This window comes from Trachypithecus francoisi, unplaced genomic scaffold (genome assembly GCF_009764315.1).
Source record: "Trachypithecus francoisi isolate TF-2019V2 unplaced genomic scaffold, Tfra_2.0 Lachesis_group16, whole genome shotgun sequence".
Classification (NCBI taxonomy): domain Eukaryota; kingdom Metazoa; phylum Chordata; class Mammalia; order Primates; family Cercopithecidae; genus Trachypithecus; species Trachypithecus francoisi.
Genome location: NW_022681461.1, coordinates 11,872,896 through 11,897,206, shown reverse-complemented (window position 1 = coordinate 11,897,206; position 24,311 = coordinate 11,872,896). Strand labels below are relative to the sequence as shown.

At 38.9% G+C, this 24,311-nt stretch overlaps 1 protein-coding gene across 3 annotated transcripts in view; it reads right to left on the bottom strand.

Moving 5' to 3' along the window:
• Positions 1–24,311, bottom strand: part of AGTPBP1 (ATP/GTP binding protein 1) — a 200,513-nt gene that overhangs the window by 159,032 nt on the left and 17,170 nt on the right. Inside the window, exon 2 of one of the 3 annotated variants that reach the window (XM_033236931.1) lies at positions 13,896–13,960. The exons of the other annotated variants lie outside the window; for them this stretch is intronic. Within the exon in view, the coding sequence (XP_033092822.1) occupies positions 13,896–13,927 (32 nt within the window). The 5' untranslated portion in view covers positions 13,928–13,960. The remainder of the gene's footprint in view (positions 1–13,895; positions 13,961–24,311) is intronic. 3 annotated transcript variants of the gene reach the window in all.

The following is a 24,311-nucleotide window of genomic DNA, read 5'->3' as shown; positions in this document are numbered from 1 at the left end:
TTAGCCAGGATGGTCTTGATCTCCTGACCTCCTGATCCCCCCACCTCGGTCTCCCAAAGTGCTGGGATTACACACCTAACCCTATTTTTAGATGCATCAAAATAAGGCTGAGACCAACTCTGGGAGGTTCCATTTGTAATTGTTAATGTTATGTATGTAACAGTGAGAAAATTACGGAATTGAAAAAATGATCAATGTGAAACACATCAAATCAAGTTACTTCAAATGCATATTTTTTAAAATAATTTCGTTTATTTATTGATAAGAGACAGGGTCTCACTATATGCTGCCCAGGATGATCAAACTTCTGGGCTGAAGCAAACCTCCCACATCAGCCTCCCAAAGAGTTGAAACCATAGGCACATGCCACCACACCCAGCCCAAATAAATATTTTAAGGACATTATCACTCAAGTACTTGTTTCATTGTATTGGTCTCATGCTGCTTTTGATTCTTTGAGTTTATATTCAATCTTGGAGCTATTTTCCTAAAAATGTAAATTTTCTTGAATATTGCAAAAGTCCCAATGATATGCAGATATTGTCTCTGCAACAAATAATTTCCTAAGTAAGGGCAAGGGATATAAAACCTATATTCACATTATAAATAAATTGCACTACCTTTTTCACCTTACAAAGTAAATCAAATGCAGGTAATAAAGACTTCCTCATAAATACGGTTTTAAAAAAGCAGCAAAAAAAAAAACCCATAAAAATATACAAAACTTTTAGAATTACACAGGATGCATGGTAGTAAAACAATTTCAAACAATAAGGCTTTATTTTCAAAATGCACCTTATCTTTCAGAAATTTCTGCTCAATTATAACTATTACTCTGGCTTTAATCACATTTTTACTGTTTCTCTCCAAATATTAAACACATAACTTTGTTTTCCTCTACTTTATGTGGAATAGATTTCTTTTTACCATAACACAAATTAAAATTGAACAAATGTTAAAGTACTCATTCATCATTAAATCACTTAAAATAATATATCGGTTACATAACATTTTTATAAATGGTATCTGTATTTTACCAAAAAAGAAAAAATTTAGAGAGAAGAGCGGCAGTGTTTTACATTACTACAAATCTCTTTTAATGTCTGGCTCAGTAGAAGACAGAGTTTCATACCTACTTCTGCATTCAATCTGTTACAGTATCACACATCATGAGGCCTCTGGAAAATAGCACTTTATAGTCATGAGAAAATGAGCGCAAATAAAGCAAATCATCTCTCAGTACTACTATTAAAACGGTTGTGACCGCATTCCTCTAAGGTCCACAGCTAACACCTTGAGAACTTCTGGGCTCGGTTATACTGCCAAAACGAACAACTCCACAATCCCCTTGGCTTATTCAACATAACGGAAGTGTAATTCCTGCTCACATCACACGTACAGCGCAAGTCAGCAGGAGACTCATTCAACGACGTAGGCTGCCAGAGATATTTTCATGTTCGCAAAACCAAGAGGAAAAAAAAGAGAGAGAGATGTGGCAAATAGTGCACTAGCTCTTAAAGCTCTCACCTGGAAATGACAAATATCACTTCAGTTCATTTCACTGGCTAAAGCAAGTCACACGGCCACAGATTAACCTCAAAAAAAAAAAAAAAAAAAAATACAACCCTGCCAGGTGCCCATAAGGAGAACTAAAATATATGTGACCAGCCCTTGTGACTACCACACTAGGCATAGCCATGTATCCAAGTCCTGGCAAGTGAGATATAGGCAGATAAGATGTGAGTCACTTCGCAAGTTTTGCTTTTAAGAATAAGATGTGCATCCTTTCTGCATTCCCACTGGCTATGATATGGTGAGAACAAGAGAAAACACCTTGGACCCAGAGATAGAAGTCACATATTCAGGAAAAGCAGAGCCATTCTGCCACCCTTGAACAACCACCTCTAGGTTAATAAAATAGAAATAAGCTTGACTATTTAGCCATTGTATTCTGAGGTATCTAATACATCAGCTTAGCCTATATCTAAACTAATACATTGCTATATATATTAAGCACACTATATTTTTTTTTTTTCTTTTTTGAGACAAGGTCTTGTTCTGTCGCCCAGGCTGGAGTTCAGTGGCACAATCTCGGCTCACTGCAACCTCTACCTCCCAGGTTCAAGGGATTCTCGTGCCTCAGCCTCCAGGGTAGCTGGGATTACAGGCATGTGCCACCACGCCAAGCTAAGTTTTGTATTAGAGATGGGGTTTTACCATGCTGGCCAGGCTCGTCTTGAACTCCTGACCTCAAGTGATCCACCCGCCTTGGCCTCCCAAAGTGCTGGGATTACAGGCACGAGCTACCACGCATGGCCTTTTTTTTTTTTTTTTTTTGAGATGGAGTCTTGCTCTGTCACTCAGGCTGGAGGACAGTGGTGCAACCTCGGCTCACCACAACCTCCGCCTCCCTGGTTCAAGTGATTCTCCTGCCTCAGCCTCCTGAGTAGCTGGGATTACAGGCGCCCACCACCATGCCCAGCTAATTTTTGTATTTTTAGTAGAGACAGGGTTTCACCATGTTAGCCAGGCTGGTCTTAAACTCCTGACCTCAGGTAATTCACCCACCTTGGCCTCCCAAAGTGCTGGGATTACAGGCATGAGCCACTGCGTCCAGCCAACTTTTTATCTGAACCAAAATATATGTTTATAAAGCATTACATCAATTACTATATTGTAGGGGTGATCAAACAGTCCACATCAGGAACACCATGAACGCAACACCATGTACAAACACCGTGACAGAGGACAAAAACAGACTCTGACAGATTGCTTTACAAATAGGGAAAACAACCCTCTCCAAGTCCCCATACCCACTATTCCACTCTCTACTTCTATGAGATCAACTTAGATATACTACCTTTTACCTATCTTTACCAATAGGTCAATCAGGAAAGGAAAAAATGTGAATTCCTTTACGGGAACTGCTTCACCTGTTTCCAAAGGTTAGTGTCTGCTTTCATTACTGTATTCAAGATATTCTCAAATGTCTGTTTTTAGTTCCTCTTTGACTCAGGTTGTTCAACAGAGTTTTAAATTCAAGGTGAACAGGCTTTGTTGTTAGAAGCAACCTGATTATTTTTGCCCCATATAATTTTATCTTTTTACCTAGCTACCCAAAAGACTATCTTTAAGGTCCAAAACTTCTCTAGAACATGTTCTGCTATCTAGCATATGTCCTTCTCTGTGCAGTTTTCTCTGACACAGCCTGTGTGTTTTAAGTCATCATTCTTCCTTCTCCCTCCCCGCACTCAACCAGAAGTTTTCTTGATACATTTCTAAAAACATACCTTTTAAATAACACATTCTATTCTACTGTTTCCATTCCTTCCTTGGAAATTACAGTTACAAGTATACTGGACTTCTTTTGCCAGTCTTCCACATCTAACCTTTTATCTCTAATTCCTTTAATCATTTGTTTACATCCATTAAATTGTGTTCACTTTTTCCATTACTATTCTTCGTGTGTTTTACTGTGCTTTTATAGCATCTATCTACTTTCGTACTGCTGCTAATTTAATTGTCCTTTCTGTGATATTTTCTCTTCTGTTTTAAGTATTGCCAGTTCACATTTCATCTCTTCCTGCTGACTCACAATATCCTCTCTCAATTTATCTGTTTCTGTTTTATGATCTTCACAGAAGTAACTGCATCATCAGTTTTCTTATTTTTTAATTTGTAGTGAAATATTTCATAAGAATTTTCACCTGCTTCCTAAAAATGTTATTTCTGGTAACAACTCTCTGTTTCTCCTTTTTTTTTTTTTAAACAGTACCTTTTAATTACTCATGGAATGAGCTGAATTTTCCTTGATCGGTAACTTGTATAAGTTCCTATAAAAAGATGGGAGGTGAAGGAAGACCAGGGTAGCATTTCAAATTAATTAGGTCTCACAATTGAATGGCTCTCTCCTTTGCTGTCACAGAGACAGACTGCTTTGGATACATGCTATTGGTTTACATAATTGTTGAATAGCCTGTCTGATCTGCTTCTCTGAACCAGTCCCATCCATGAAATACTGTTCTCCCATCTCTGCACAACCCAGATACAGTGAGTTGTCAAATTGCTGCAAAACAATTTAGGGTCCACCCTAAGCCTTCAACAAGTATATTTGTGCTGGAGCTTTCTGAGATCTGCTATTCTGAGCCCTCTGGTCCCTACGTGTACTTATCTTCACTTCCTCCCAAGTGGCTTCTGCCCAATGTCCCAGTTGCATCTGGCAGCCTTTATATGTATTGCTGAGTCTGCAGCTAATGTTTCCTAATCTTGCCAAACACTGAATTTTCAAAGAATCAGGCTGTTTAGTCCTCCTAGTTTTCTGAGTATTTTAAATAATTTCCAGGAAGAGATGGGGAAGACAGAATTATTCAATGATATTCAAACTGGAAGTTTAGATATACAATTTTTAAAGGCCTCCTGACTCTTGTGAAGTGAACGGATTACATAAAGGAATCAAGAGTAGAGGCAGAGAAGTAACTAAGGAGACTATTACAGTGATCTTAGAAAGGGATGATAAAAGCCTGGTCAAGGTAGCAACAATGGGCATGGAGAAGTACATAGACAAGTGATTTACTTTTAGTGATAGATACAAAACACAGTATTCATGGTAGCCTGGATGAAGAATGCTAAACAAAAAGATTGTCAAGGATGACTCCCAGATTTACGGCTTGCACTTGTGCATGGTTAGAATGTCATTTCACCGAGTCAAGAGTAACACTAGAGGATGAAAAGATCTGCAGAGGCTCAATTTGGGGGAACACATTATGTGGGAGACAACTATTAAACTCCCAGGTGGCAATACTTAACAGGCATGGAGATACAGAGGGACTGGTCTCCACTACAGATGACATCTAAATCAATAGGACTCAAATAAGATTGTCTAAGGACACTGTATAGGTTAAAAGGAGAAAAAGTTTAGGACTGAGTCCTGAGGACTATTTATAGGTCCTACAGAGTAAAAAGTCCCATAAGTAGGTTTAGAAGCAGTGGCAAATGAAGTGGGAAGAAAAACAAGAGACAATGGTACCACGGAAACCAACTGAAATACGTTTCAAATAGGAGGGACAACATCTAAAAGAAATGTCAATTTCTGCTTAGAAGTTAAATAAGACAGAAGCAAAAATAAAATAAAATAAATCCACTAACTTACCACCTGAAAACTAAAGGTGGCCTTGGGCTTCCATATCCTACCAATATGGAAAGACAGGAAATAAATGAGGTAAACCAAGTACTTGCCCCAGCTTACAGCCTTGACAGTTTCAGGCAATGTAAGAAGGCAGAACCCAGACAGCCCAACAGACTTCTTTAGTTAAGGAGGTAAAGCTAAGAGTCCAGGAAAACCATCATGGCTAAAATTCCAAAGAGAGACGACCAGAGGAGAGACAGCTGCACAGAAAAAACTCCAGAGACCTGCAGAAAGCCTCCCTCAAATATACAGCTGAATATAGATCAGTGCAGGAGCGTGAGGAAACTACCCAAGACTAGGAAAAAAAATCATCAGAAAGGATTCAAAGTAATACTGCTAGGTGATCACAGGACAGGGAATTGTGTCTGTTCCCACCAATCAAAATGTTAAAATCTCATGATTAGCAGAGCACTGGATAGAGTACACACAGGGGTCTAACCTCAGTAGTAAGGAATAATTTAGTCAGATGGACTGAGAATAGCTCCAGTCCCATCTAACAAACATTAAAAGAAAGACTCAAAAGATTCACACTTTTTTGAAGTAACTTAACTGCCTCCCAGAATAAGGCTCAAGAATATTTAAAGAATACAAAAATGTCCAGGACAGCAGAAGGTAAAATTCACCAATCAAAAGTTACCAGGCATGCACAGAAACAGCTAAGTACAATCTATAATGTGAACAATCAAAATGAACAAAGAATAGATACAAACATTATAACAAACAAGGATATCAAAATAAGTGTTGTAACTATATTACATGTGTGCAAAACTTAGTCACTTAAAAAATATTAAAAAGACCCAAATCAGACTACAATGTCTGAAATGAAATATATTTTGTATGAGAAAAACAGCAAATTTTATGTGTCAGAAAAAAAGATGAGTGAACTTGAGGATACAGCAATAAAAAGTATCCAAAATAAAAGAGAGAGAAAACAGAATTAAGAGAAAAAATTTGACAGGGCAGTGATCTGTGGACCGACTTCAAGGAAAGACATATACATTTAACTGAAGTTCCTGAAGAGAGACAGAAAAGAACAGAAATATGTAATAAAATTATGGCCAAAATTTTTCCAATTTTGATAAGCTACATACCCAAGAAGCTCAATAAACTAAAGGTACAAGAAACATTTAAAAAAAAAAAAAAACATATCGAGGGACATCATAATCAAACCTTCCAAAATCAGTGATTTTTAAAAGAAAACGGGAAAAGCAGCCACATAGCAAAAGACAGGTTATACACAGAAGAACAAAGATAAGTATGACAACAGAATTATCTTCAGAAAAAAAGCAAGCAGCCAGAAAGCCAGGAGCAGTGGCTCAGACCTGTAATCCCAGCACTTTGGGAGGCTGAGGCGAGAGGGCAGCTTGAAACCAGCAGTTCCAGACCAGCCTGGGCAACATAGCAAGACCCTATCTCTGTTCTTTAAAAAAGAAAAAAAAGAAGTAGAAAATGAGTGATAAGACAACGATACTATATATTATTTAAATTTCTCTAAAAGATAATTATTTAAACTAAAACGAAGTACTGTGCTGGGTCTATAACGTATGCAACAGTAAGCGTATGACAAACAGTACAAACGCTCTGCTGCCCAGGCTGGAGTGCAGTGGCACGGTCTCGGCTCACTGCAAGCTCCGCCTCCCGGGTTCACGCCATTCTCCCGCCTCAGCCTCCCCAGTAGCTGGGACTACAGGTGCCCGCCACCACGCCTGGCTAATTTTTTGTATTTTTAGTAGAGAGGGGGTTTCACTGTGTTAGCCAGGATGGTCTCTGTCTCCGGACCTCGTGATCCACCCGCCTCGGCCTCCCAAAGTGCTGGGATTACAGGCGTGAGCCACCGCGCCCGGCCTATGGAAGGTTTTTATCCTATGTAGGAAGTGATATATCACTAAAAGATGGACTATGATAAGTGTACTAGATGTATAGTATAAACCCTATAAAAGTCACTAAAACAAAACAGAGTTCTAGCTAATAAGGAGCTAAGCCAACGAGAAGATGAAATGGAAACAGGAAGAAATACTCATTAATGTAAGAAAAGGAAGAAAAGGAGGAAGAAGAGAATAAAAAATGAAACATATAGAAAATAAATAGGCCAGGCACGATGGCTCACACTTGTCCCAGCACTCTGGGAGCTGAGGCGGGTGGATCACAAAGTCAGGAGTTCAAGACCAGCCTGGCCAAGATGGTGAAATCCCATCTCTACTAAAAATATAAAAAATTAGCCAGGCATCATGGCAGTCACCTATAATCCCAGCTACTTGGGAAGCTGAGGCAGAGAACTGCTTGAACTCGGTAAGCAGGGGTTGCAGTGAGCCAGCATCGGGCCACTGCACTCCAGCCTGGGGCACATGGCGAGACTCTGTCTCCAAAAAACAAGAAAAGAAAAGAAAAGAAATAGTAAGATGATATTTTTTAACACATTAAATATAGAGGATCCAGGGCCAGGCACGGTGGCTCACACCTGTAATCCCAGCACTTTGGGAGGCTGAGGCGGGCAGATCACGAGCTGAGGAGATCGAGACCATCCTGGCTAACACGGTGAAACTGCATCTCTACTAAAAATACAAAACAAAAGTAAAAAATTAGCTGGGTGTGGTGGCAGGCACCTGCAATCCCAGCTACTCAAGAGGCTGAGACAGGAGAATGGAGTGAACCCAGGAGGCAGAGCTTGCAGTGAGCCGAGATCGCCCCACTGCACTCCAGCCTGGGTGACAGAGCAAGACTCCATCTCAAAAATAAATAAATAAATAAATAAATAAATAGGATCTAAAATCCTCAATTAAAAGACAGAAAAGGGTAGACTGTATATTTAGAAAAAAAAAAAAAGTAGACACAATACACCTTGCCTACAAGAAATGCACTTTAAATACAAAGATAGAAATAGGCTAAAAGTAAAAGAACAGAAAAAATACATCATGCTAATAACTAATCAAGTCAACTATGGAACTAAAGTCAGTTAAAACCTTTAGAAACCCCTCAAATATTGGGAAAGTAAATAACAAGCTTCTAAATAACCCATGGATCAAATAAAAATCAAAAGGGAAATCAGAAGTTATTTCGAACTGAATGAAAATACAGTATATCAGAATTAGCAGGATATCACCAAAACAGTATTTAGGGGGAAATTTACAGTAATAAATGTCCACAGTAGAACAGAAATGTCTCAAATCAATGACCTTAGCTTTCAATGTAAAAAATAAGAAAAAAAGAGCACATGAAACTCAAAAGTAAGTACAAGTCAGGAAATAATAAAAATTAAAATAGAAATCAAAGAAACATGCAAAACCATAGGAAAATCAACAAAACCATAGGAAAATCAACAAAAGCTTCTTCTTAGAGAATATCAGTAGAATTGATAAACTTCCAACCAGGCTGATCGAGAAAAAAGACAAAACACTAATTCCCAATATTAGGAATAGAAAAGTAACATCACTATAAATGCTAGACAGTAAAAAGATAAAAGAATACTTCAACAACTTTATGCCTACTAAATTGGACAACATAGAAGAAATGAACAAATTCCTTGAAAGACATTAGCTTCCTAATACTTCCATATGAAAGTATTTGTTTCCTACTACTGCTGTAACCAATTACCACTAACCTCACTGCTTAAAAACAACATGCACTTATTATTGTATTACAGGCTAGAGATCAGAAATCCAAAACCAGTTTCACTGGGCTAAAACCAAGGTATAAGAAGAAATGGTTTGTAGCATGTTCTCACTCATAAGTGGGAGTTGAACAATAAGAACACATGGATACAAGAAGGGAAACATCACACACTGGGGCCTGTTGGGGGGTGGGGGGCTAGGGGAGGGATAACATTAGGAGAAATACCTAATGTAGGTGATGAGTTGATGGGTGCAGCAAACCACCATGGCACATGTATACTTATGTAACAAAACTGCACGTTCTGCACATGTAACGCAGAACTCAAAGTATAATTTTAAAAAAATAATAATTTTTAAAAAAGAAGAAGAAATGGTTTTTCTAGAGGCTCTGAGGGAGAATCCATTTCCTTGCCTTTTCTAGTTTCTAGAGGTCACCTGTATTCCTTGGCTCATGGCCTCTTTTTTACATCACCCTAACCTTTTACTTCCATCCTCACATCTCCTACTACTGACTTTGATCCTCTTGCCCTCCCCTTAATAAAGACCCTTATGATTACACTGGGCCCACACAGATAATCCAGGATCATCTCTCCATATCAAGATGCCCAATTTATTTATATCTACAAAGTCCCTTTTATCAAGTAATGTAACACATTCACTGGATCCAGGGATTAAGGCATGGACATCTCCTAAGGGACCATTATTCAGCCTATCATAGACACAAATTACCAAAACTCACTCAATAAGAAATAGAAAAACCTTAATAGTGCTATCTTTATCTATTAAAGAAAGTGAATTTATACTTTATTGTTTGTTTGCTTTTTGAGACAGAGTCTTACTGTGTCGCAGAAGCTGGAGTGCAGTGGCACTGTGTCGGCTCACTGCAACTTCCGTCTCCTGGGTTCAAATAATTCTCCTGACTCAGCCTCTCAAGTAGCTGGGATTACAGGCGTCCACCACCACACCCGGCTAGTTTTTATATTTTTAGTAGAGACGGGTTTTACCATGTTGGCCAGGCTGGTCTTGAACTCCTGACCTCAGGTGATCCGCCCATCTCAGCCTCCCAAAGTGCTGGGATTACAGGCATGAGCCACCGTGCCCGGCCATGAATTTATACTTTAAAAAGTTGCCACAAAGAAAATTCCAAGTCAAGGTGCCTTAACTGATGAATATTACCAAACATACAAAGAAATAATACCAATTATACACAAAGTCTTCAAAAAAACCTGAAAAGGAGGAAATGCTTCCTGATTCCAAAATTCTATGTGGCTAGTACCTAATACCAAAACCAGATAAAAACATAACAAGAAAAGGAAAAAGCAGCCCAATATGCTTCATGAACATAGATGCAGAACTTTTTTTTTTTTTTTTTTTTTTTTTTTTTTGAGGTGGAGTCTTGCTCTGTCGCCCAGGCTGGAGTGCAGTGGCCGGATCTCAGCTCACTGCAAGCTCCGCCTCCCGGGTTCCCGCCATTCTCCTGCCTCAGCCTCCCAAGTAGCTGGGACTACAGGCGCCCGCCACCTCGCCCAGCTAGTTTTTTGTATTTTTAGTAGAGACAGGGTTTCACTGTGTTCGCCAGGATGGTCTCGATCTCCTGACCTCGTGATCCGCCCGTCTCGGCCTCCCAAAGTGCTGGGGATGCAGAACTTCTAAACAACCCTTTAGCAAATCAAATCCAACAATATATGAAAAGGATAATTACAATATATCATGATCAAGTAAGATCTATCACAGGAATGCAAGGCTGGTTTAATATTTGAACATCATTCAATATAATTCACCTATTAATAAACTAAAAGAGAAAAACCTTGTAGCCATCTCAACAGACAGAAAAAGTATTTCACAAAATCAGACATTTATACTGGATAAAAAATTCTCAGCATACTAAAATATAAGAGAATTTTTTCAACCTGATAAAAAGCATCTACAGAAACTCAGTTAACAAAATGCTTAAAGGTAAAAGAATGCTTTTCTCCAATGATCAGAAAACAAGATAAGGATATCCACTGTCACCATTTTTCTAGTGATACCTACTAAATGAGTTCATCCTCCAGTGTCATTCAGCTGCTCAATAAAGGTTATCCAGCGTAAGGACTTTGTCTCTTGGATGTGATGGAAAAATTTAAAGTGAGGTAAAGACATCTCAGGTATCAGCAAGAATGTGTAATAATGGACAACAGATTCTATACTAATAAAAGAGAAGGAGGAAGAGATGAATGAGAGAAAATAAAAGTTAACAGAGTAGAGCTCTGGGTGAGGTAGAACTCTTAGAGAACAGATATTTGAGCAAGTGAGCTAGAAAGATAACAGATTATAGTTGGAGAATGAAAAGAATAAATTAGTATTTTGAAATGAGAGTTTTTCTAATGATAAGATTTAGGGCATGACCACAATGGTAGAGAGTGAAGTGTAGAGAATATTTCTGCTGCTTATATTTCACTAGACGTGCTTCTTTGATTAAAATCGCCACTTACTGCCATCTGCCATGGTCTTTAAATCTGCCAATCTAATCTATCTAATTAGAATCTTTGTTTAAATTCAGCAACTCTGAATATTCCACTAACCCTCAAGCTACCCTTGCCTCTTCAAGCCCCTATCACATAATAAACACCTGTTTATGAGTACCTTATTTTCAAATTCTATACACCTCAAAATTTAACACTTCACTACACACTGGTTAAGTCACCATACTGCATTTGTTCAGATATTCTTTATCAACTTACAGACTTTGCATAAAAAGAGAATAGGGCTTTTTTTTTTAGAACATATTCAACACTCATTTTCTTCAAGACACTGTATTAAGTGTTACATTCATGTTTCTTTTCTACTGTCACAGATTTAGTACCAAGCTAGGTACATAAAATTTCTCATAATTGAGAAATAAATCAAAAAGAGGCAAAGAAAAAAAAAGAAATCAAAGAGTATCTACAGAAGCCTCTAGAGACATGAAAGTACACAAAAGATTTTCTGTAAAAATTGGTGGGCTCTCATCAAATTTGAAGAAAGAAAAAAATTCAAAACAAAACCTGGAAGTATTATTTCTCCCCGCTTTTCAGACCCTTAGAAGACATTCTTGTAAGTTCTCTGACACAGTCTCAATATGCCATACTATGGGAAGGGAGCTTTGACCCTTTTCTATCTATCTCAGTTTGCCTTATTGCATTCAGCTTTCTTCACAGAGCAATATGACAAGTTTTACTAGAAAGTATAATTTACTAGAAATTTACTAGAAATTGCCTTTAGACAAAGACTATTTGCAGTGATTCCAAATTAGTTACCCTACAACAAAAACAAAAACAAAACAAAAAATATCCAATAAATATACTTCAGGAGAAAAAAATTTTAAATGACCTTAGGTGCCAGAGGCTTTCAAACTAAAAGTAATTTCACATTTTTATGCACAATGATCTAGTAACTTTAGATAGTTTAGCTAATCAATAGAAATAGCATTATTTGTTTGACCTGATGCAAAAAGTAAGGCATTTTTTAAAAAGATCCTTTTAAAAATACAAATAATGCCTAATTCCTTTCCTATAGAAACTACACAAGTATGTGACCAAAATGAAATTTGGTATGACGTATTACATAGTTAATAACTGCAAAACCTACCAATTTAAGGAATAAATCTAACCTAAACAGTGTGTATACTATTCATTATAAAACAAATATAAAGTATACCTATGAATGTAAAGTTGTATACACGTAACCATAAGAACATTGCGACAAAGCAGAAACTTTCACTACCAATATTAATACACTGTTAATTATACCAAGCCAAATACCATCTAATCTTCACAGCCTTATGATAATAGCATTATCATTAAAATAACTGTACAGATGAGAAAACTGAGGCTTCACAGTTATACATTTTGCTCATGGCTGTATAGCCAAGACAATTTCAAATAAGATCAATCAGAATTGTCTTTCAACTGAAAGAAATAAAACCAACATTAAGACAATTTCTTGATATTTAAGAACTTTAACAGAGGTGATACAGTGTGCTTTAACTCAGGAATCAGTTAAACTTTTTCTTTTTTCTTTTCTTTTTTTTTTTTTGAGACAGAGTCTTGCTGTGTTGCCCAGGCTGGAGTGCAGTGGCGAGATAAGGGCTCACTGCAACCTCTGACTCCCAGGTTCAAGCGATTCTCCAGCCTCAGCCTCCCAGGTAGCTGGGATTACAGGTGCCCACCTCCACACCCAGCTAATTCTTGTATTTTTTATAGAGACAGGGTTTCACCATGTTGGCCAGACTGGTCTCGAACTCCTGACCTCAGATGACCCACTCGCCACGGCCTCCCAAAGTGCTGGGATTACAGGCGTGAGCCACCATGCCCAGCCTAAACTTTTCCTGTAAAGGGCCAAATAGTATATATTTTAGGCACTGTGGGCTATGCAGTCCCTGTCATAACTACTCGAATTTACCATTTTAATGCAAAAGTGGCCACAGACAATATGTAAATGAATTAGCATGGCTGTGTTCCAAAAAACACTTTATTTATAGATGCTGAAATGCAAATTGTATATAATGTTCATGTATCACAAAATACTATTTTTTTTAACCATTTAAAAATGTAAAGACTGGCCTGGCACGGAGGTTCACACCTGTAATCCCAACACTTTGGGAGGCTGAGGCAGGTGGATCACCTGAGGTCAGGAGTTCGAGACCAGCCTGGACAACATGGTGAAACCCTGTCTCTACTAAAAGTACAAAAAATTAGTCGGGTATGGTGGTGGGTGCCTGTAATCCCAGCTACTCAGGAGGCTGAGGCAGGAGAATTATTTGAACCCAGGAGGCAAAGGTTGTAGTAAGCTGAGACTGTGCCACTGCACTCTAGCTTGGGCAACAAGAATGAAACTCTGTCTCAAAAAAAAAAAAATGTAAAAACCATTCTGAGCTCACAGGCTATACAAAAACAGGAGGTGGTCATAGTTTGCTGACTCCTATTTTAACTGAAAAGTTAAATGTTAATAAACATTTTTAATTACATAAATATACTATCTACTTAAACACAAATAATACTTTGTCAAGTATTGAGTTTCAAATAACTCTGTTATACATTATTTCTGTAACTTATGCATACTGATATTTAGAATTACAGTACCTTTTCTCTGGTATCACTTTTAACTTGCTCATCTTGAGTTATTTCATTTCATAATTGCAGATAATCTAAAAGAAAAATGTTAATGATATTAAAAACGTATAACTCCTTTTTCTATACAGTAGATATCACAGAAGCCATACAATGGAAAGTTTTCATTATGGGCAACACAAGATAACACCGGAAACAAAAAGAGAACATTTGAGTTCTATGCGCTTCTGCTGGGTCACTTCAGAATGCAATGTATGACTATTAAAATACCTATCATCAGCCAGGAAACTGTTATCAAATACCTAAAATCAGCAGAAACTGTAGGTTTCTGCTACAAAAACACAGAAACCTAACATAATGTCATTTGCAACCTAATGTTAAGATCTTTTGAGACAGTTCAAATTATCCTTCCTGTTCTAATACTCTTCCTTAAAATACATAAAGCAATCACAGCATCCTGTGATTAGTGCACTTACTGTACACCATTCACACAGTAGTCAAATACTAGTAAATATGTGTTATGTCCATATAAGAACATTTTCAAATTAGTAAAAGCTTCTATGCACATCTTCCCTCAAACAATAGGTTTCATTTTTAGACATTATACATGTTAAAACAACCTTAAATCTCAATTCACACAATTTTCATAAATCTTCAAGTTTATTTTGCAACTATTAACCCAAAAATACTCTAAATATCTTTTAAATACCAATGCTTACTGAAGCAGAATTTTTTGGCATCACTAAAAAGTAGAATAACTACTGTGAACTCAAAAAGTTAATCACGGCTGGCCATGGTGGTTCCCGCCTGTTATCCCAGCACCATGGGGGGGACCCAAGGCGGGTGGATCACCTGAGGACAGGAGTTCGAGACCAGCCTGGCCAACATGGTGAAACCCCGTCTCTACTAAAAATACAAAAATTATCTGGGTGTGGTGGTGGGTGCCTGTAATCCCAGCTACTCAGGAGGCTGAGGCAGGAGGATCACTTGAACCCAGGAGGTGGAGGTGGCAGTGAGCCTAGATCGTGCCATTGTACTCCAGCCAGGGTGACAAGAGCAAAACTCTATCTCAAAAAAAAACAGTGAATCACATACTTATGAAATATTTAGTAATGTCATATTTAAAGAGACAACACACACACAAAAAGGGCAAACTTCAAATTGTTTAACTTAATACATTTAGAAGAGACTCTGATAAAGTAGAAGATATTCTGGATGTTCTTCTTCAACAACAGAACTTTTCAACAAGACATACATAATTTTCATTTTCTTAACTAAAAAAAGGAAATATTTAGAATTGTGTACAAAAAATACATCAATTGTTTTTAAAGTCAATGAGAAATTTTAAATTGTAATTTTTTTTTTTTACTCTTTTTTAAGACACAACTACAAAATCAAAGTAACTTTTTTCTATATCTAAATTAAGTAAAAATCACTATATATCCACAGGGAGGAAAAAATCTTATGTGATTTCAAAAGCACTGTTGCTGCCACAAACAGAAGAGACTATTAATACACTAACAGCACATCTCACAAGTTCCCTGTGGATTTTATTAGAGGTGATAGAGTTGAAAAGAATAATGGTGAGCCCTAATATCACAGCCAACTCTATTTCAACAGATAAGAAATGATTTGAACTTGCAGTTCACAGTAAAATAAACCACAGGCATTTCTCTCCTCTTCCTCTCGGGACTAGATTACAGTAAAAGTAAAGAAATAAAGTTGGTTCCTCTCAAGTCCTTCTGGCGTTACCAAAGTGAACAGACCCTGAAGAGGGTCTATAGGTGGGAAGTGAAGTCAGTGCCTCAGTTGCCTGTGTATGTTTTGTGCCTTATTCTTTTATAACGCAAAAAAAGGAGAATTCACTGCAGTGAATGAAGTGCGTTTTAGCACTGCTTTTTCTACTGTAGTTGGTGTTTGAATGAGATGACAATGGAAGAGATGAAGAATGAAGCTGAGGCCATTTCCATGTTTTACATGCCCTTCTATGCAGTCATGTATCCTGTGTTGAATGAGCTGGAAGGAGTAAATCTGCCTGCAGCTCTAGAATGAGTAAATCTGTCTGCAGCTAGACACCGAGACCATTTTCATTATGGCTGAAAAAGACAACAGTAAAATGTAGCTTCATCATAATCTCACACTGAAGACTTTTTGCATCATTTTTGCTATTATCATTCTAAGAATTACAAGTCAAAAGAATCTATACCTTAATGTGTCATTATATATCATTCCTTAAAATAATTGTATATATTGGTGTTGTTTCTGGCATTTTAACTTGAAAGTGATATACTGCAAGATAACATAGTTAAGAATATTTGATAGCAAATATTCAATATATGGTATATATCTGTTAAACATCTCTTGAAAAACTGCATATATATGTGTGCATATATGATCAGAATATCAAGACAACATGGTGTAATGTTTAAAAAAACTTCTAACAGGAGCTTATTATAGCAGTTTATCAAAAATAAAGGGCCTGGCGCGGTAGCTCACACCTGTAATCCCAGCACTTTGGGAGGCCAAGGCGGGCAACCTGAGGTTGGGAGTTCAAGACCAGCCTAGTCAACATGGTGAAACTCCATCTCTACCAAAAATACAACAATTAGCCTGGCCTGGTGGTGCAAGCGTGTAATCCCAGCTACTCAGGAGGCTGAGGCAGGAGAATCACTTGAACTGGGAGGCAGAGGTTGCTGTGAGCCAAGATGGCACCACTGCACTCCAGCCTGGGTGACAGAGCGAGACTCTGTCTCAAAAAAAAAAAGAAAAATGAAAATAAAGCAACAAGAATTCTGAAGAAGGGAGAGAGGAATGAAGGAAGGTTGGTTATGCTTAAGCCTACAGTGACAGAAAAGAAAACTATGGGGGAAGAAGGAACAGGTATTCTGCTAAGAAGAATCCAGGAAACTAGTAACCTAGCACTCGGAAACAACAAGGACGACAGAGGAAGACTACAAACAGGGCTAACTAAAACTTTGGAACTGCAAATAGTAACTTCTTACCTCTTCCATATCTCCATGCCCCACCACTGTGGAACATGCTCAGCAGTATCAAGCATCTAACCCCTGGCAAATAATCTTCACTAAAGAAACAGACAACTTCAAAGAATTCTGCTTTCTAGGCTTAAGAGTCCCCAATGAAAAAGATCAGCTCTCAACCCTATTATCCTAAGGCAGGCCAGTGTATCCCTTACAGTTCACTTTTTATTACCGAAGCCTGAAGCCAGAACACTTCAGAATAAATGAAAAATCTTGCGAAAGCTTGTGCTGATTACAATATGGTGTAACAGAAAGTGCAGGCACCTAGAAGCAGAAGTGTTGCATTTCACAAAGTTTGTGGCTTTGCCAAGCAAGAGTGATAAAGCAAGAGAGGGGCAGAGGAACTGAGAATGTATGGAAAAGTGATTATAAAAACAGAGCTTGGAATTTAGGTATAATCTCCTCTTTCCTCTTTATTGAATCATTTTCATCACCATAAAATCAAGATATTTCTGTGTCTTAGGAAAAAAACTTTCTCACTCCCATCCCCCCAATCCAGCTACTGTCCCATTTCTCTCCTTCTGAAAGCAAAGACTTCTTTATGGACACTGTCAACAAGTCCTCTCTTCCAATCCTCTCTTAAACACATTCCAATCAGACTTTCCCCACCCCACTCCACCAACACCATTCTTCTCAATAACCAATGATCTCCATGTTACTAAATCCAATTGTCAATTCTCAGTCCTCATCTTATTTGTCCTATTAGCAGCATTTGATAAAGCTGACCACATCCTCTTCTTGGAAATGCTTTCTTCATTTGGCTAATATACTTTGTTTCCTCCCAATCTCACTGACCACTTCTAAGTTCACTTTAATGGAATGCCCAGGGCTTAGTCCTTTCCCTGTCCTCGCCTAACTACAGTCACTTCCTTGGTGATCTCATCTAGTCTTGTAATTACTCAACATTTCCACTTCAATCTCTAATAATATTACCAACTCAACACATACAAAACGGATCTGACCTTCCCTTCCAAGTGTGCTCTACCCTGGCTTTCCCATCTAAGTTAAAGACAATTCTATGTCTCCAGTTGCTCAATCCAACTTAGCTTCATCCTTGTCTCTTATCCCACATCCAATACATCGGGAAGTCTTGATAATTCTACTTTCAAAATATATCCAGAATCTGATCACCTTACCATATCTACCACGGTCAAGTAAACAACGTCACTAGTCTCCTTCTACCTCTGACGCCCCCTACAGTTTATTCTCAACACTACATGCTTAGTGATCTTTTAAATACACTGAGGGATAGAAGAAGGAAAAAACACCTTAGGTAGATTTTTGTCACCACTCTGCTCAAAGCCCTGTGCGGCTACCCATTTCAATGACATAAAGGACCCTAGGGGAATACCCCCAGTCCTTACCTCCCTGTCCTCATATCCTACCTACAAGTCTTCTCACTCACTCTGCTCTGGATGCACTGCACTGGGTGGGCCTCCTTGCTTTCCTCCAACATGCCAGGATCTCACTTTAGTGCCTTTGTATAAGCCGTTTATTTTGCCTGGAATGTGTTTCTGCCAGATATCTCAATAACGAACTCCATCACTTCCTTTGCTGAAGTATCACCTTTTCAATACAACCCATCCCAACCATCTTATTTAATATTGCAAACTACCTCCAGACCCGAGCATTGCCCTTGCTGGAATCTACTTTGTCTTTGCTGGAATCTACTTTGTCTTCTTCCAGAGCACTTACTGCCTTCTAAAACATAATGATTCAAAAATAACTGAACAGGCTGGGTGCAGTGACTCACATCTGCAATCCCAGCACTTTTGGAGGCCAAGGTGGGAGGACTGCTTGAGCCCAAGAGTTCAAGACCAGCCTGGGCAACATAGCAAGAGCCCTTTTCTACAAAAATAAAAAAATTAACCAGGCATAGTGGTATACACTCGTAGTCCCAGCTACTCAAGAAACTGAGGTGTGAGGACCACTTGAGCACGGGAGGTTAATGCTGCAGTGAGTTGTGCTCACACCACTGCACTTCAGCCTGGAAGACAGAGAAAGACCCTGTCTCAAAAAATAAGTAAAATAAAAATAACTGAACATTTTTGCTATGGTCTGAATGTTCATGTGCCTCCCAAAATCCATATGTTGAAATGCTAACCCCCAAGTGACAATATGAGAAGTTGGGGCCTTTGGGAGATAATTAGGTCATAAGAGTGGAGCCTTCATGAATGGGTTGAGTGTCCTTTTTTTTTTTTTTTTAAATATACTTTAAGTTCTAGGGTACATGTGCACAACATGCAGGTTTGTTCCATAGGTATACATTGCCATGTTGGTTTGCCACACCCATCGACTGATCATTTACATTCGGTATTTCTCCTAATGCTATCCCTCCCACAGCCCCCCACCCCGACAGGCCATGGTGTGTGATGTTCCCCACCCTGTGTCCATGTGTTCTCATTGCTCAACTCCCACTTATCAGTGAGAAGATGCAGTGTTTGGTTTTCTGCCCTTGTGATAGTTTGCTAAGAATGATGGTTTCCAGCTTCATCCATGTTGCTACAAAGGACATGAACTCATCCCTTTCTATGGCTGCATAGTATTCCATGGTATATATGTGCCACATTTCCTTAATCCAGTCTATCACTGATAGACATTTGGATTGGTTCCAAGTCTTTGCTATTATGAATAATGTCACAATAAACATACGTGTGCAAGTTATTGCCTCAATTCAGAACCTGCTATTGGTCTATTCAGAGATTCAACTTCTTCCTGGTTTAGTCTTGGGAGGGTGTATGTGTCCAGAAATTTACCCATTTCTTCTACATTTTCTAGTTTATTTGCATAGAGGTATTTATAGTATTCTCTGATGGTAGTTTGTATTTCTGTGGGATCAGTGGTGATATCCCCTTTATCATTTTTTATTGTGTCTATTTGATTCTTCTCTCATTTCTTCTTTATTAGTCTTGCTAATGGTCTATTTTGTTGATTTTTTCAAAAAACCAGCTCCTGGATTCACTGATTTTTTTAAGGGTTTTTTTTGTGTCTCTATCTCCTTCAGTTCTGCTCTGATCTTAGTTATTTCTTGCTTTCTGCTAGCTTTTCAATTTGTTTGCTCTTGCTTCTCTAGTCCTTTTAATTGTGATGTTAGGGTGTCGATTTTAGATCTTTCCTGCTTTCTCTTGCGGGCATTTAGAGATGTAAATTTCCCACTACACACTACTTTAAATGTTTCCCAGAGATTCTGGTACGTTGTGTCTTTGTTCTCATTGGTTTAAGGAACGTCTTTATCTCTGCCTTCATTTCGTTATTTAGCCAGTAGTCATTCAGGAGCACGTTGTTCACTTTCCATGTAGTTGTGCAGTTTTGAGTGAGTTTCTTAATCCTGAGTTCTAATTTGATTGCACTGTAGTCTGAGAGACAGTCTGTTGTGATTTCTGCTCTTCTGTATTTGCTGAGGAGTGTTTTACTTCCAATTATGTGGTCAATTTTAAAATAAGTGCAACGAGGTGCTGAAAAGCATGTATATTCTGTTGATTTGCGGTGGAGAGTTCTGTAGACATCTATTAGATCTACTTGGTCCAGAGGTGAGTTGAAGTCCTGAATATCCTTGTCAACCTTCTGTCTTGTTGATCTAATATTTACAGTGGGGTGTTAAAGTCTCCCATTATTATTGTGTGGGAGTCTAAGTCTCTTTGTTGGTCTCTAAGGACTTGCTTTATGAATCTGGGGGCTCCTGCATTCAGTGCATATATATTTAGGATAATTAGCTCTTCTTGTTGAATTGATCCCTTTACCATTATGCAATGGCCTTCTTGGTCCCTTTTGATCTTTGTTGGTTTAAAGTCTGTTTTATCAGAGACTACGACTGCAATCCCTGCTTTTTTTGCTTTCCATTTGCTTGGTAGATCTTCCTCCCTCCCTTTATTTTTAGCCTATGTGTGTCTTTTCATGTGAGATGGGTCTCCTGAATACAGCACACTGATGGGTCTTGACTCTTTATCCGATTTTCCAGTCTGTGTCTTTTAATTGGGGCATTTAGCCCATTTACATTTAAGGTTAATATTGTTATATGTGAATTTGATCCTGTCTTTATGATATTAGCTGGTTATTTTGCCCATTAATTCATGCAGTTTATTCATAGTGTCGATGGTCTTTACAATTTGGCATATTTTTGCAGTGGCTGGTACCAGTTGTTCCTTTCCATGTTTAGTGTTTTCTTCAGGAGTTCTTGTAAGGCAGGCCTTCTGGTGACAAAATCTCTCAGCATTTGCTTGTCTGTAAAGGCTTTTATTTCTCCTTCACTTACAATGTTTAGTTTGGCTAGATGAGAAATTCTGGGTTGAAAATTCTTTTCTTTAAGAATGTTGAATATTAGCCCCCACTCTCTTCTGGCTTGTAGAGAAGCCAGAACCGCTGCGGAGAGCCAGAATCTCTGCAGAGAGAACCGCTGTTAGTCTGATGAGCTTCCCTTTGTGGGTAACCCAATCTTTCTCTCTGGCTGCCCTTAATATTTTTTCCTTCATTTCAACCTTGGTGAATCTGATAATTATGTGTCTTGGGGTTGCTCTTCTCAAAGAGTATCTTCGTGTTGTTCTCTGTATTTCCTGAATTTAAATGTTGGCCTGCCTTGCTAGGTTGGGGAAGTTCTCCTGGATAATATCCTGAAGATTGTTTTTTAACTTGGATCCATTCTCCCCGTCACATTCAGGAACACCAATCAAACGCAGACTTGGTCTTTTTACATAGTCACGTATTTCTTGGAGGCTTTCTTCATTTCTTTTCACTCTTTTTTCTCTAATCTAGTCTTCTTGCTTTATTTCATTAATTTGATCTTCAAACACTAAAATCTTTTCTTCCACTTGATCGAATCGGCTATTGAAGCTTGTGCATGAGTCACGAAGTTCTCGTACTGTAGTTTTCAGCTCTATGAGGTCATTGAAGGTCTTCTTTATACTGTTTATTCTATTTAGCCATTCATCTAACCTTTTTTCAAGGTTTTTAGCTTCCTTGAGATGGGTTAGAACATGCTCCTGTAGCTCAGAGAAGTTTGTTATTACCAACCTTTCTGAAGCCTACTTCTGTCAACTCATCAAACTCATTCTCAATCCAGTTTTGTTCCTTTGCTGGCAAGGAACTGCAATCCTTTGGAGGAGAAGAGGCACTCTGGTTTTTTGAATTTTCAGTTTTTCTGCTCTGGTTTCTCCCCATCTTTGTGGTTTTTATCTACCTTTGCTCTTTGATGTTGGTGACCTACAGGTGGGGTTTTCATGTGGATGTGCTTTTTGTTGATGTTGATGCTATTCCTTTCTGTTTGTTAGTTTTCCTTCTAACAGTCAGTCCCCTTAGCTGCAGGTCTGTTGGAGTTTGCTGGAGGTCCACTCTAGACCCTGTCTGCCAAGGTATCACCAGCGGAGGCTGCAGAACAGCAAATATTGCTGCTTGATCCTTCCTCTGGAAGCTTCATCCCAGAGGGGCACTCGCCTGGATGAGGTGTCTGTCAGCCCCTACTGGGAGATGTCTCCCAGTCAGGCTACATGGGGGCTTGGGACCCACTTGAGGAGGCAGTCTGTTCGTTGTCAGAGCTCAAATGCCATGCTGGGAGAACCACTGCTCTCTTCAGAGCTGTCAGACAGGGATGTTTAGGTCTGCTGAAGCTGTCTGCTGCCTTTTGTTCTGGTATGCACTGCCCAAAGAGGTGGAATATAAAGAGGCAGTAGGCCTTGCTGAGTTGCAGTGGGCTCTGCCCAGTTCAAGCTTCCTGGCCTCTTTGTTTACACTGTGAGCACAAAACCGCCTATTCAAGCCTCAGTAATGGTGGATGCCCCTCCCCCTGCCAAGCTGCAGCATCGCAGATCAATCTCAGACTGCTGCGCTAGCAGTGAGCAAGCCTCCATGGGCGGGGACCCACCGAGCCAGGCACAGGAGGGAATTTCCTGGTCTGCCGGTTCCAAAGACTATGGGAAAAATGCAGTATTTGGGCAGAAGTGTACCATTTCTCCAGGTACAGACTGTCATGGATTCCCTTGACTAGAAAAGGGAAATCTCCCGACCCCTTGTGCTTCCCAGGTGAGGCAACGCCCCGTCCTGCTTTGGCTCACCCTCCTTGGGCTGCACCCACCACCCAATCAGTCCCATTGAGATGAACCATATACCTAAGTTGGAAATGCAGAAATCACCCATCTTCTGCATCAGTCTCACTGGGAGCTGCAGACGGAAGCTGTTCCTATTTGGCCATTTTGGAAGCTTCCTCTGGGTTGAGTATCCTTCTAAGAGAAACCCTAGAGAATAAGCTCTTCCCTCCCACCATGTGAGCACACAGTGAAAAGGCACCATCTATGAACCATGAAACAGATCCTCATCAGATACGAATCTGCCAGTGCCTTCATCTTAAACTTCCCAGCCACCAGAACTGTTAGAAATACACATCCGGCCAGGTACGGTGGCTCACGCCTGTAATGCCAGCACTTTGGGAGGCTGAGGCAGGTGGATCACCTGAGGTCAGCAGTTCAAGACCAGCCTGGCCAAGATGGAGAAACCTGAACTCTACTATAAATACAAAAATTAGCCAGGTGTGGTGGCGGGCACTGGTAATCCCAGCTACTCAGGAGGCTGAGGCAAAAGAATCATTTGAACCTGGGAGGCAGAGGTTGCAGTGAGCCAAGGTCACACCATCAACAGAGTGAGACTTTGTCTCAAAAAAAAAAAAAAAGGAAAAAAAGAAATAAACATCTGTTCTTTATAAGCTACCTACTCTACGGTATTTTGTCATAGTAGTGCAGACTAAGACAACTTTGAAAATTGTCATTACTGAATAACCAGTGATACATGAACCTGTGTCAAAACCAATTTTTGAGAGAACAGTTTATTTTTATAAACTTACAAATGCTCGATATATGCCACATCATAACATATACATTAATGCCACGATCTACTGTATCTCAGACCCTTATCCATTAATCACCACTGTTTACTACAAAAGCAACCAAAATAGATTATTTCCTCAAGGTTGTGGGGAAAATGTGGTAAAAGTCCAAGGTTCTTGATATAGCCGCATAAATACTCACATGGTATAATATCTAAGATTTCACTGGCCACTACTTGACTCTTTTTATTCACACAATAACACAGAAAACTTATTTAACAATGTGTTACGTCTATTATCTTATCTCTTTCCACTGGAATTAAAACTCCATGAGGACATGGATCTTTGTTTTGCTCACTAAATGCTGCCCAAGTGTCTAGAAGAATGCCAGCATACTGCAGGTGCTAAATAAAATTTTTAATTAATGAATGCTTTTAAGTTTCCTTTTGGAAAAAATTTTACTACACAAACAAGCAAGAAAGTCTTCATTTTTAAAAATCCAGTAATATGGCAGATATAGTATACTGGCACACAGTATCTATCCCAATTTCCCTCTACTGTGCCTTCCTATACCACAGGAAG